The 12,881-nt window shown below is 47.5% G+C and overlaps 1 protein-coding gene across 1 annotated transcript; it reads right to left on the bottom strand.

Annotated features, from left to right (window-relative positions):
* Nucleotides 1-10,927: 10,927 nt before the first annotated feature.
* On the bottom strand, nucleotides 10,928-12,267 carry LOC125542406 (uncharacterized). The gene is made up of 2 exons (XM_048705442.2): nucleotides 11,462-12,267; nucleotides 10,928-11,344 (listed from the first exon to the last, which is right to left on the bottom strand). Exons 1-2 carry the CDS (start codon nucleotides 12,086-12,088, stop codon nucleotides 11,276-11,278), a joined length of 696 nt encoding a protein of 231 aa, XP_048561399.2. The 5' UTR covers nucleotides 12,089-12,267; the 3' UTR covers nucleotides 10,928-11,275.
* Nucleotides 12,268-12,881: the final 614 nt, after the last annotated feature.

The following is a 12,881-nucleotide window of genomic DNA, read 5'->3' as shown; positions in this document are numbered from 1 at the left end:
GATCCCTACTCAGTGGATGTTTTTGCATTGTTTTCGCCATTTATGTATTTTGCTTTCGCCATTTATTGAATTATTATTGGGACTATCCAATGTTTCCAGCATACCAGCCAAATTTTTAGGATTGGATTGAAGAGATTATGTTGTTGAGGTTATAAACATGGTTAGTGTTTGGTTAGAGGGGAAATTGTTTGCCACAAGGATAAAATCTCGATTGAAGAGTACGCATATCAGCTCCGAATTGCATTGGAAGGTATAAAAGGATAAAGTTGCGGGATCGGAAGACTATTCACTTGCATTGTTTGCCACCAAGACTGAAATTCCTCAACTTGAAGTCGACTTGAACCAGCATGTCTTCTCCCCAAGTTATGATAGGAGGGTCAAGGTGTATGTCCCTAGTTCTTCTTGCTGGAATTTTGTCTATTTTGGGCCTAGCCCAATAGCAGTTTCAGAAATTCCTAATAAATCCTAGAGGCCCACACAGCCCATTTGTGCAAGGCAAGAGGTGGAACAAAAGTTTAGTCCCACATTGCTAGTTTAGAGGGAGTTGGACCTCTTTATAAAGGAGGTTCTTTCCCACATGTATGAGCATGAGAACAATAGGGACATCCACGCGCGCTCCTCTTCCGCCGCCCGCCTCGCCACGCCTCGTCACGCCGCGCCGCGGGTTGCGGGAATGAGCCGAGCCGATGTCTAAATTTTTGCCACGCACGACGGGTATACAAAAGGTCATGTGGGAGTTGAAACGTTTTTCTGTAGTGGACACTGAATTCGAACGGCGCGCCTCTTCGGCCGCTGCCTGTTCGCTTCGTCTCCCTTCGTTGCTTCACCTCCCGCCGCAGCCTCTTCGCGTCCTTCTCCTGTGCCTATATAAGAGAGGTCGCTCCTCTCCAGAGAGACACACCAGAAGATCCCCTTCCTCTCGCCACAAGTTCCTGAGCACTGCGCTGCTGCTACGATCTTTCCCATCCCGGCTTGCGGCGTGCATCGCAGGTCGGGACAGTAGGCCTCCGAAACCGCACCTTTTGAGTCCTGTACGGGAGAAGGGTGATAAGGTTTTTGGGGAGCGCTCAGCGCGACTACTGGCTGCTTCATCATGGACGATCCGGTCGCCGACGACTACTTCCCCGACGACGACTTCTTCCCCGACGTCCACGACCTCCTCGACGACATGGTAGGCGAGGACACCGACCCCAAGTCCAGCGCTTCTGCTGCTGCTGTCCCGTACGTGTTCTTGTCTTTACTGTTAAAGGTTATGCAGCAGTTCCTTGTTCTAGTCCTTGTCCTACACATGATATGTTCTACTTCATATATGCAACTAGTTCTACTGTCTGCTATAGATATGCTAGGCTACGGTTCATATATGCATAAACTATTTACCTTCTCTCTGTCAGAACATATGACTTGTTTTATCTCTATTATATTACTCATGCTTTATCTAGTATTTCTGTTAATAAAATCATTTGGTAAATTGCTCATATTTCCAACAATCCAAAAACCTTATTATAGGCAATTTACCCCAAGTGGTTTTGCTGCTTCCATGAGACCTCCTATGTTTGAGGGTATCCACTATAAGAGGTGGCGCGTGAGAGCAGTCTTATGGTTTCAAACCATGAGTTGCTATGACGCCACTCTCGGCAAACCTGAAGGAGAGCTTGATGCTCAACAGGCACAAGCTTTTCAGAAAATGGATACTCTGTTTAAGGCTGCTCTCTTGAGTGTTCTTGGTGAGAACATAGTTGATGCTTATGCGTCAATTGATAATGGAAAGGATATGTGGGATGCACTCGAGGCCAAGTTTGGGGTCTCAGATGCTGGCACTGAGCTGTACATCATGGAGCAATTCTATGATTACAGGATGACTGAAGAGCGCTCCGTGGTTGAGCAAGCTCATGAGATACAGTCATTTGCTAGAGAACTTGAGCACTTCAGTTGTATGCTACCGGACAAGTTTGTTGCCGGAGGTATCATCACTAAGCTTCCTCCTTCATGGAGGAACTTTGCTACCTTGCTGGAGCATAAGAGGCAGGAGTTTTCCGTCCCGGATCTCATTGGCACTCTTGATGTTGAAGAAAAGGCGAGAGCAAAGGACACACGTGCTCGAGGTATTGAGGGAGGATCTAGTGCCAATGTGGTACAGAAGCAGAACTTTCAGCCCCACAAGTTCAAGAACAAGGGCAAGTTTGATGGTAAAGCAAAGTTTGATGGGAAGAACAAGGCTGTGCAACACATGAACTTCAAGAAGAAGAATGGCAAGAAGAAAGGTGCTTGTCATGTGTGTGGGGATCCTGATCATTGGGCTCCTAGTTGCCCTAATCGCTATGACAAGCGTAATCCTGGGAAAGGCGGCAAGACCGCTAATGTTGTCATTGGAGACACTGACATGAAGGATGCTGGGTATGGTATATTTCCCACTATTCTTTCAGTATGTCATTCTCCTGACTGGTTGATTGACACAGGTGCTAATGTGCATGTATGCGGTGATATTTCCATGTTTTTGTCTTATCAGACCGCAGGGACTTCAACCGTGCTGATGGGCAACGGTTCAAGTGCTTCTGTTCGTGGTGTTGGCACGGTCGATCTGAAGTTTACTTCGGGGAAGATCGTGCGGCTGAAGAACGTGCATTATGTCCCCTCCGTCAATAAAAATCTTGTTAGCGGATCTCTTCTATGTAGAGATGGCTACAAGCTTGTCTTTGAGTCGAATAAATTTGTAATATCCAAGTATGGAACCTTTGTTGGTAAAGGCTATGAGTCAGGAGGCTTGTTTCGTTTATCCTTATCAGACGTTTGCAATAAAGTTGTTAATCATATTTGCAACAATAGTGAATCCAATGTGTGGCATTCACGTCTCTGTCATGTTAACTTTGGTTGCATGTCGCGACTAGCGAAGTTGAACTTAATCCCTAGTTTCACCACCGTCAAGGGATCTAAGTGCCAAGTGTGTGTGGAAGCTAAGCAACCTCGTAAGTCTCACACGACTGCGGAAATAAGAAATCTTGCACCACTAGAGCTCATACATTCAGATCTATGTGAAATGAATGGTGTTTTGACAAAAGTTGGAAAGAAATATTTCATGACGTTGATTGATGACTCCACTAGATACTGCCATGTGTATCTTCTGAAATCTAAGGATGAGGCTTTGAACTTTTTCAAGATCTATAAAGCCAAAGTGGAAAACCAACTTGATCGAAAAATCAAGAGGCTTAGGTCCGACCGTGGTGGAGAGTATTTTTCCAATGAATTTGATGCTTTTTGTGCGGAACATGGTATAATTCATGAGAGGACGCCTCCCTATTCACCTCAGTCAAATGGGGTGGCCGAAAAAAAGAACCATACTCTAACTGATTTGGTTAACGCCATGTTAGACACATCGGGTCTCTCCAAGGCATGGTGGGGGAGGCGATATTGACAGCATGTCATGTCCTGAACCGAGTCCCCACAAAGAACAAAGAGATAACTCCATTCGAGGAATGTGAGAAGAAAAGGTTAAAACTCTCTTATCTGCGAACATGGGGTTGTTTGGCGAAAGTCAATGTTCCAATTCCAAAGAAGCGGAAGCTTGGACCAAAGACTGTGGATTGTGTTTTTCTGGGATATGCTTTTCATAGCATTGGCTATAGATTCTTGGTTGTAAAATCTGAGGTACCTGACATGCATGTCGGTACGATCATGGAGTCGAATGATGCGACTTTCTTTGAAGATATCTTTCCCATGAAAGATATGGCTACCTCATCTAATCAGGAGATGCCTAGTTCATCGAATCAGGAACCAGTTACAATTACCGAACCTACCATTTCGATGAACACTTCGAAAGTCCTGTGGAGGAGAACAATGAAGTTCCTACCAGGAGCAAGAGACAGAGGACTGCAAAGTCCTTTGGTGATGATTTTCTTGTGTATCTCATAGATGACACTCCCAGTACTATTTCAGAGGCCTATGCATCTAAAGATGCTGACTACTGGAAGGAAGCGGTTCGTAGCGAGATGGATTCCATCTTGGCAAATGAAACTTGGGAGATAATTGATCGTCCTTATGGGTGCAAACCTATAGGATGCAAATGGGTATTCAAGAAGAAGCTTAGGCCTGATGGTACTATTGAAAAGTACAAGGCTCGGCTCGTGGCTAAGGGTTATACCCAAAAGGAAGGTGAAGACTTCTTTGATACTTACTCACCTATGGCTCGACTGACCACTATTCGAGTTCTACTTTCACTAGCTGCCTCGCATGGTCTTCTCGTTCATCAAATGGATGTTAAGACTGCTTTCCTAAATGGAGAGTTGGACGAGGAAATTTATATGAAACAACCAGATGGGTTTGTACTAGATGGTCAGGAAGAGAAAGTGTGCAAGTTGCTGAAGTCTTTGTATGGACTTAAGCAAGCACCCAAACAGTGGCATGAGAAGTTTGAAAGAACTTTAACAACTGCAGGCTTTGTTGTGAACGAAGCCGACAAATGTGTGTACTATCGCCATGGTGGGGGCGAGGAAGTTATCCTGTGCTTGTATGTCGATGACATACTGATTTTCGGAACAAATCTGAAACTTATTAAGCAGGTCAAGGATTTCCTATCTCGTTGTTTTGAGATGAAGGATTTAGGAGTGGCTGATGTCATTCTGAACATCAAGTTGTTGAGAGACGATGATGGTGGGATTACTTTGCTTCAATCTCACTATGTGGAAAAGATCTTGAGTCGCTTTGGCTATAGTGACTGCAAGCCCTCTCCAACACCATATGATGCTAGTGTGTTGCTTCGAAAAAATCGAAGAATTGCTAGAGACCAATTGAAGTATTCTCAGATTATTGGCTCGCTTATGTACTTAGCCAGTGCTACAAGACCTGACATCTCTTTTGCTGTTAGCAAACTGAGTCGGTTTGTTTCAAAATCAGGAGATGTGCATTGGAAAGCTCTAGAAAGAGTTTTGCGTTATTTGAAAGGCACTGCAAATTATGGAATTCACTACACCGGGCATCCAAAGGTGCTTGAAGGGTATAGTGACTCAAACTGGATCTCAGATGCTGATGAGATAAAGGCCACGAGCGGTTATGTATTCACACATGGAGGTGGCGCTGTTTCTTGGAAGTCTTGCAAGCATACCATCTTAACGAGGTCAACAATGGAAGCAGAACTCACAGCACTAGATACAGCTACGGTCGAAGCAGATTGGCTTCGTCGGCTCTTGAATGACTTACCGGTTGTTGACAAACCTGTACCGGGTATCCTTATGAACTGCGACAATCAAACTGTGATCACGAAAGTGAGAAGCTCAAAGGATAACATGAAGTCATCAAGACACGTTCAGAGAAGGTTATAATCTGTCAGAAAAATGAAAAACTCCGGAGTTATTGCATTGGATTATATCCAAACGTCTAAAAATCTGGCAAATCCTTTTACTAAGGGTCTATCACGTAATGTGATAGATAATGCATCGAGGGAGATGGGTATGAGACCCACAATATGAGTTGTTCACAGTGGTAACCTATTCTTTGTGATCGGAGATCCCGTGAATTAGATGTGAAAGACAAGCTGTTGGTCAACTGAGAGGAGAGTATCCTTATTATTCACAATACCACTCCATGAAGATGCAATACTCTCCTTATCTGCATGGCAGGTTGATGTATATCTTAATGTGTTCTAAGTGGCTTATTTAAGCAGAGATGTTATCCTGCAGAACATCTTTTGAAGAACACACCTATATGAGTCTGATTGTCAAACGTCGCAATCTATGAGAGTAGGGTTCTCTCTAGTAAACTCATGGAAGGTCACGGAGTATGACGCATAAGCTCCACCCGCGGGGAAGACCCACGGTAGCCACGTATCGGTCAAGGCTTTATGTGAAGCTAGATTCGCAGAAAACTTGCAGTTCAAGGCCCAGTCCACTGTTCAAGTTGCTTACTAGTGTAGCATAGAGTTCTAGGTGGAAGTTCAACTTAACAGTCTCCACTGCAGTACCGGTATATAAAACAGTGTTTTGGAACCAAAGGCAAATTTTTGTGTGCCTCTGGGATCTGGTGGGGGATTGCTGGAATTTTGTCTATTTTGGGCCTAGCCCAATAGCAGTTTCAGAAATTCCTAATAAATCCTAGAGGCCCACACAGCCCATTTGTGCAAGGCAAGAGGTGGAACAAAAATTTAGTCCCACATTACTAGTTTAGAGGGAGTTGGACCTCTTTATAAGGGAGGTTCTTTCCCCACATGTATGAGCATGAGAACAAGAGGGACATCCACGCGCGCTCCTCCTCCGCCGCCCGCCTCGCCACGCCACGCCTCGCCTCGCCACGACGCGCCGCGGGTTGCGGGAATGAGCTGATGTCTAAATTTTTGCCACGCACGACGGGTATACAAAAGGTCACGTGGGAGTTGAAACGTTTTTCTGTAGTGGACACTGAATTCGAACGGCGCGCCTCTTCGGCCGTTGCCTGTTCGCTTCGTCTCCCTTCGTTGCTTCACCTCCCGCCGCAGCCTCTTCGCATCCTTCTTCTGTGCCTATATAAGAGAGGTCGCTCCTCTCCAGAGAAACACACCAGAAGATCCCCTTCCTCTCGCCACAAGTTCCTGAGCACTGCGCTGCTGCTATGATCTTCCCCATCCCGGCTTGCGGCGTGCACCGCAGGTCGGGACAGTAGGCTTCCGAAACCGCACCTTTTGAGTCCTGTACGGGAGAAGGGTGATAAGGTTTTTGGGGAGCGCTCAGTGCGACTACTGGCTACTTCATCACGGACGATCCGGTCGTCGACGACTACTTCCCCAACGACGACTTCTTCCCCGACGTCCACGACCTCCTCGACGACATGGTAGGCGAGGACACCGACCCCAAGTCCAGCGCTTCTGCTGCTGCTGTCCCGTACGTGTTCTTGTCTTTCCTGTTAAAGGTTCTGCCGCAGTTCCTTGTTCTAGTCCTTGTCCTACACATGATATGTTCTACTTCATATATGCAACTAGTTCTACTGTCTGCTATAGATATGCTAGGCTACGGTTCATATATGCAGAAACTATTTACCTTCTCTCTGTCAGAACATATGACTTGTTTTATCTCTATTATATTACTCATGCTTTATCTAGTATTTCTGTTAATAAAATCATTTGGTAAATTGCTCATATTTCCAACACTTCTAGCCAACCACCAAGTAGCCACACAAATGAAGTCGAGGTGAATGCTAGTGCCATAGTAATTCAAAAGCATGCAGATGCTCGTGGTGATGATGTGCAAAAGCAAGAGATTCATTATAATCTCATCAGTAACTTGGATGCCATCGTCTTGTAGCAGGACATGGATCATGAGTTGTCGGGCATGGCTCGGATGAAAGGGTCCGGAGGAAAAATTGGACAAGGATATTCACAGAGCAAGAAAGCCAAATCTTCTTTGAGTTGTCGGGCAAGGAAAGAAGTACTACCATTGTTTCGTGATCTTAGCCTTGCCAACAAGGTCGTAGTTGATGGCGGCATGAACCTGGGGCTGTTTGAACGAACACCATGCCCGAAAGTAGGTGAACCAAGGCCAGATAACGAGGACGAGAATGCTCATTTGAAGAAAGGCGTGAAGTTTGGGTGCTTGCAGGAGTTCAAGGTGTGCCTGAGTGACTATGCCATTTGGAACCATAGGCCATATGTTGTTGGGCATTCCAACCAAAAGGTGTGTTACACCATGAAATGTGACAAACAAGGTTCCCATGGAAGGTCCGTGGAATAAGAATTCATGAAATCGGGTAATGGGTATTGCAAAGTTGTGTAGCCACTCACAACTGCCCACCATCATTGAAAGATGATTGTAGTAAGGGACACCGTCAACTCACGTCTGAGTTTCTCAAGTACAAATTAATGAAAGAGATAGCCTGTGATCCAACCGTGAAGGTGAAGTTTTCCATGAGTACGGTGAAAGGACGATACAAATACAATATCAAGTATGGGAAGACATAGAAGGCCAAGGCAAACGCTATTAGGATGTTGCATGGCGATTATACACAAGCATACAATATCCTCTCGTGGATGTTGGGAGTGATTGCACATAGGCACCCGGGCAGGAATTACAGGCAATGCATCGATGCATTTAAGCATTGTAGGCCTTGGATCATGTTGCTCGTCATCCTTGCCATGTCATGTCATTGCATATCATGAACATGTTGAATCTTCCTCGTAGTAGTAAGATTGCATTCGTTGTTCTTTCCGGTGTTGCTTTGCTTCTCCATGAATAGGACAGAGATGATGTGAGATACGAGCAAGGCTTGATCTTCTACCAAACGTGGACATCAGGCAATGCTTACCATCTTTGATCATATCTGGTCCCATGCTTCCCCCTGCTGCATGTGTTGGCTTTTCGATGTTGTAGTGTGTCCTCATACCTATCTGATGCATAGCCTATTTTTTTCACTCCACTATATTGCCTTGGTATTACTTGATCCCATCATGACATGCTTGTTTGTGTAGAAGCCTAGTTAAACTTGCCTTATAGTACTATGCATGCTTAGGATTTATGTTTTACCATGCTATATCCTCCTGTTGTTACCTTGGTTTATTACACTATTAAACTAGTTTAGATGGACTCCGTTATTAATGATGCTATGTGTGAAATATGAGATTTAAGTTAGGAAGGTAATGGTGGGAGGCCACGTTTGAGCACATGGTGTTTTGCCTCACTCGACCTAACTAGGACCAGAGTTCTTGGGAACCCGATTCAAGATGAGCGCGCTAACCACATGTGTGAGTGGTTTATGGGACCCCATTTGACCGGTACCTGAAACCGTAGACATTTCCAGGAGCCGCAACGGTGGTACTATATTTATTTCTTAGGCCAGAGCCATTAGGGGGTTGACCTCGGATGAGGGCATCATCCTTCGTGGTGGTTCAAACTTACAATGAAGCTAATACCTTGGGGTTGACCCTGTCCTTTGGCAACCCATCTTGGAACCTCACTTATTCAATTGAGACCGATCCGGAGCTACGACTGGACTTCCGATTCGGGTGTCAACTCAAGCGAGTGTCTTCTTGGACTTGGATGTAGCTAGGGGAGTGTCATGCCGTTTCAAATCTTCTGGTTCATACCATTACGGGCCAACAACTGGTTTTGATGGGCGTGCGTGTGGCTACATTGGTGCAACTCTGCAAGGATAAACCTATTCGAGTAGTTGTGTCCGCGGTTAAGGATGATTTGGATCTTGCTGACTTGATCATAGCACAACTTCAACTTATAATCTCTAAAACTTTCCCATCCTTAATTTTGTTAGTAATAGAGCTGCACACTCCAACAAGTCTTCGCTTTATTTTTTTAGCCTTCTAAAGCATTTGCATTCTTTACCTATCCAACGTGTAATTCACTTCTATTGTAGGAGTTGTATCTTGGCCGAAGGACTTTTTTTGCAGGGTAAAAGGGAATTTATTCCATAGTAACAAGTTTCAATCTGCTAATACAATATTATAAATGAAAGGGGGAGACTGTTGCAACCAACAAGTACGAGCATAATTAGCGAGACAATGTGAAACCGTGTTCTGTGATCTCAGAATCTTCACAGCTTTAAACTCCCTGACAAGCATGTAGTTCTTGACTTCCTTTACCAATTGCCCAAAGACCCTTGTTGTGTTCATTCGTTGTATGTGTTGTATATGTATATGTTGTTGTTACAGACTTTCCTTATATGTGTTCTGATATCCACGGTTGTTCCATATGACACATGTTTCGACGTGTTCATTATGTGAAGCTTTAGCGCCTTAGGATTGTCATTATGCGGAGGCTAGTGGGATTGCTAGATCTGCTTAGTGCCGATCCCGGGGTGCTACAGTACCGTCGGATTGGCTTCACCCAACGGCCAATATTCAAAGTTATTGGTACACTACTACTTAGTGGTGTAGATATAGTTATGAATCTGACGGGCTATCAAGTGCAAAGCATAGTATTGCTACAAAGAAAAAGACATGAAAATTATATGCCGTTTGGATAGAACAAAGAAAAGCTCAAAAGACATGAATAGGCTGCCAGACCATAAGGGTTGGGATCACAGAAATATCCTCCAAACAATACAAAGAGGAGCAGCTCAAAAGAAGGCCGACACGGGCATACGTACCACTCAATGTTTGTCTCAACGGATGCACAAAAGTAGGCCGGGAAGTGCACACCAAATAGGTCCGAAGGGGACGGTGCATGGGCCAAATTCCTGCATGGACACAGTGGATCCGCCATCATGCGTACGCTTATCCCAGCAGCATTTGCATGCATGTCAATGTTGCGTCCCATAACTAGGGTGGGTGCACTGTCAGTGGTTATCCGTACGAGCTGCCGATCCTGGCCCTCCGTTGCCAAATCAGACGGTCCGGAGAGCAGAGGACCACGATAACTCATCATGTGGACAAACAACGATTCGATCCAGACACCTGTTCCAAACAGTACTATGATTTTTGCACCATCCATGACAAATAACGGCGCCTGAGCGCGTAACGTAACCTCATTTTAAGCTAAAAAAAACGTAACCTTGTTTTTTTTAGGGTACGTAACCTCCTTTAGATGCTAGTGTCAGCCATAGCCCATAGAGCGTGCGTGGACGGAGCCCATGGACCGGGCCTCACCCACAAAGCGCGCGGCGTCACCGAACGAACGAACTTGGGGAACGGCCCACGACCACGACAGGGACCACCCGGTGATGAGATACGTGCCTGTCAACCAACTCCAACTCACTCGGCCCTCACTGACACGCCGGCCCCACGAGCAACCAGGAAACAAACAGGCGACGGGAAAAGGCTCTGCCCCTCTCTGCCCAGCGCCCACCGCCTAGGCCGGCCGAGCGGTGCCAGGGTTTCGAAGCCGCCCGGTCCCACGCGCCAGACAGCCAGAAGCCCAAGCCTCCCCGTGCTCGCGCTCACTACTCACCACGGCAATTAGCACCAACAAAACATCTTCTAGAAATGCAAAAAGGAGAAAAATTTCCATGCACAGCAGAAGCATTGAGATTGCAACGGAGGTCGATGTTAATTAACGATTGTACTGAGTGGACCATCGAGGACAGTGCACTTAGGAGCACACCACATTGCGTCCTCCCAATCCGCTGACGATGATACGAACCACAACCACCGCTACTACCAGAGAATCACTGACTAGTCATCAATCATCACTTGCACTTGCTGCTACGACTACAGTTCAATGCTGGGATTCATATCAGCCCGACGCTATATGACCAATTAATGGATGGATTATGTAGAGCTCACAATGGCGGCGACCAATTGATTTGTGAATTGCGATCGGCGAATTCGCTCTGCTTTGCTTACTGTTGGGTTGAGTTGAGCGGGAGCGGGTCAGCGATCGTCCGGCACCCGGTAGAACTCGGCGGTGATCTCCGATAGCCACGCGCCGGGAAGTAGCATCTGGGGACGGGGAGTTTCACGGAATTACAAACGGGTCCCTGAGGGAGGAGCGGCAGGGGCTGGAATGTAAGGGGAGGGGAGGAGCAGAGGAGGCACGGGACGGAGGGACGAACTCACATCGAGCTGCTTCTGCACGGCGCGGGGCCGGCGGCGCCGGGGGCGGCGGCGCGGGCGCGCGCCGGTCAGCGCGTACACGTCCTCCTCGATCTCCTCGGCGGAGAGCGTCGCGGAGAACCGCGCCCTGTCGAGCGCGTCGGCGCGGACCAGCCTCCGCTCGCGCTCCGACGCCTGGGGCGAGGCGCTCGCGCCGGGCGCGGGGGACGGCATCAAGGCGCGGCGGCGTCGTCGGGTGCGCGCCTTCGACGGACGCGGAGAGGCCGCCTCGCCGGCCCCCGGGGACTCGTCGTCCTCCGCGGCGCTGCCACCGCCGGGCGCCGCCGCCGCCGCCGCCGAAGCCTCGCGGAGGCCGAGGAGGAGCCTCTCGCTGACCTCGTCGAGCTGCTGCGAGGAGGACCGCCTGGCCGGGGCGATGGCGTCGCCGGCGCGGTTGACGGGGGCGCAGCGCAGCATCCGGTGGCTCCCCCACGTCTTGAGCGTCGACGGGAGCGACGACAGGGCCCCGCGGCGCGCGCTCGACGGCGTAATCACCGCCTCCATGGCCGCGCCCCCCGCCTCCCCGGCGCCGCCTCCCGCGGTGGGATCCGACGGCAGAGCCGCGGGCGGCGGCTCCGCCGAGATCACCATGGCCGGGGGCGACGTCGCGCCCTGAACCCCCGCCCCTGCAGCCGCTCCGGCTCTGGCCGCGGTGGCGGCGGCGGCGGCGAGATGGGTAGGGCGTGGACGTGGTGAGGAGGAGAGGAGAGCGAGATGGACGAGGAGGGGTGGGTTGCCTGGGCGAAAGGAAAAATAGATGGAATAGTAGGCGTCGGGGGTGAATAAGTATCGGGGGCCGCGTGTGCGTGCGTGAGTCCAGCGGGGGTATTATCGGGCTTTCGCCTCTGATTTATGTTTTCTTTGTGGATTATTATGGGATGGCGTGTGTTTTGCTGTTTGACGTGGACTGGTGTGTACATTCCATTTCTCTTCGAATTTCTCATTCCATTTTTTCTAAATCATCCCATTTCATTACATATGGATCGCCATTTTTCTTTTGAGAAATGTTTCAGTATATCTGATTACAAACTTTTTTTCTTCATATATTTCTACAGGCAACATACATTTCGCTAGTCAATTTGATGACGAAAACCATGCCCTCTTTACAAACCCGGATAGAGGCAGTACTTTGTTCGTAAATACATATTGTCAATAGCACTAAAACTTTCATCATTTTTTATTATTTAAACGTTTAAAACAATTCAGTAGCGAGGTTGACGCAAATTTTTTTACATTTTCATGAAAAACAGTATTGGAATCTGTTTTTTGTGTTTTCTTACTGACTCTTTCAACTCATCCGATGATAAATTCCATTAGCCCCTTTAGTACTAAAGCAATAACAATTAATATGGATCGGAGAGAGTATATACTATTTAGAGGCATC

This window comes from Triticum urartu, chromosome 3A (assembly GCF_056163025.1).
Source record: "Triticum urartu cultivar PI428250 chromosome 3A, HENAU_Tu73, whole genome shotgun sequence".
In the NCBI taxonomy this organism is placed as follows: Eukaryota; Viridiplantae; Streptophyta; class Magnoliopsida; order Poales; family Poaceae; genus Triticum; species Triticum urartu.
This window is presented reverse-complemented; position numbering and strand designations above follow the sequence as displayed.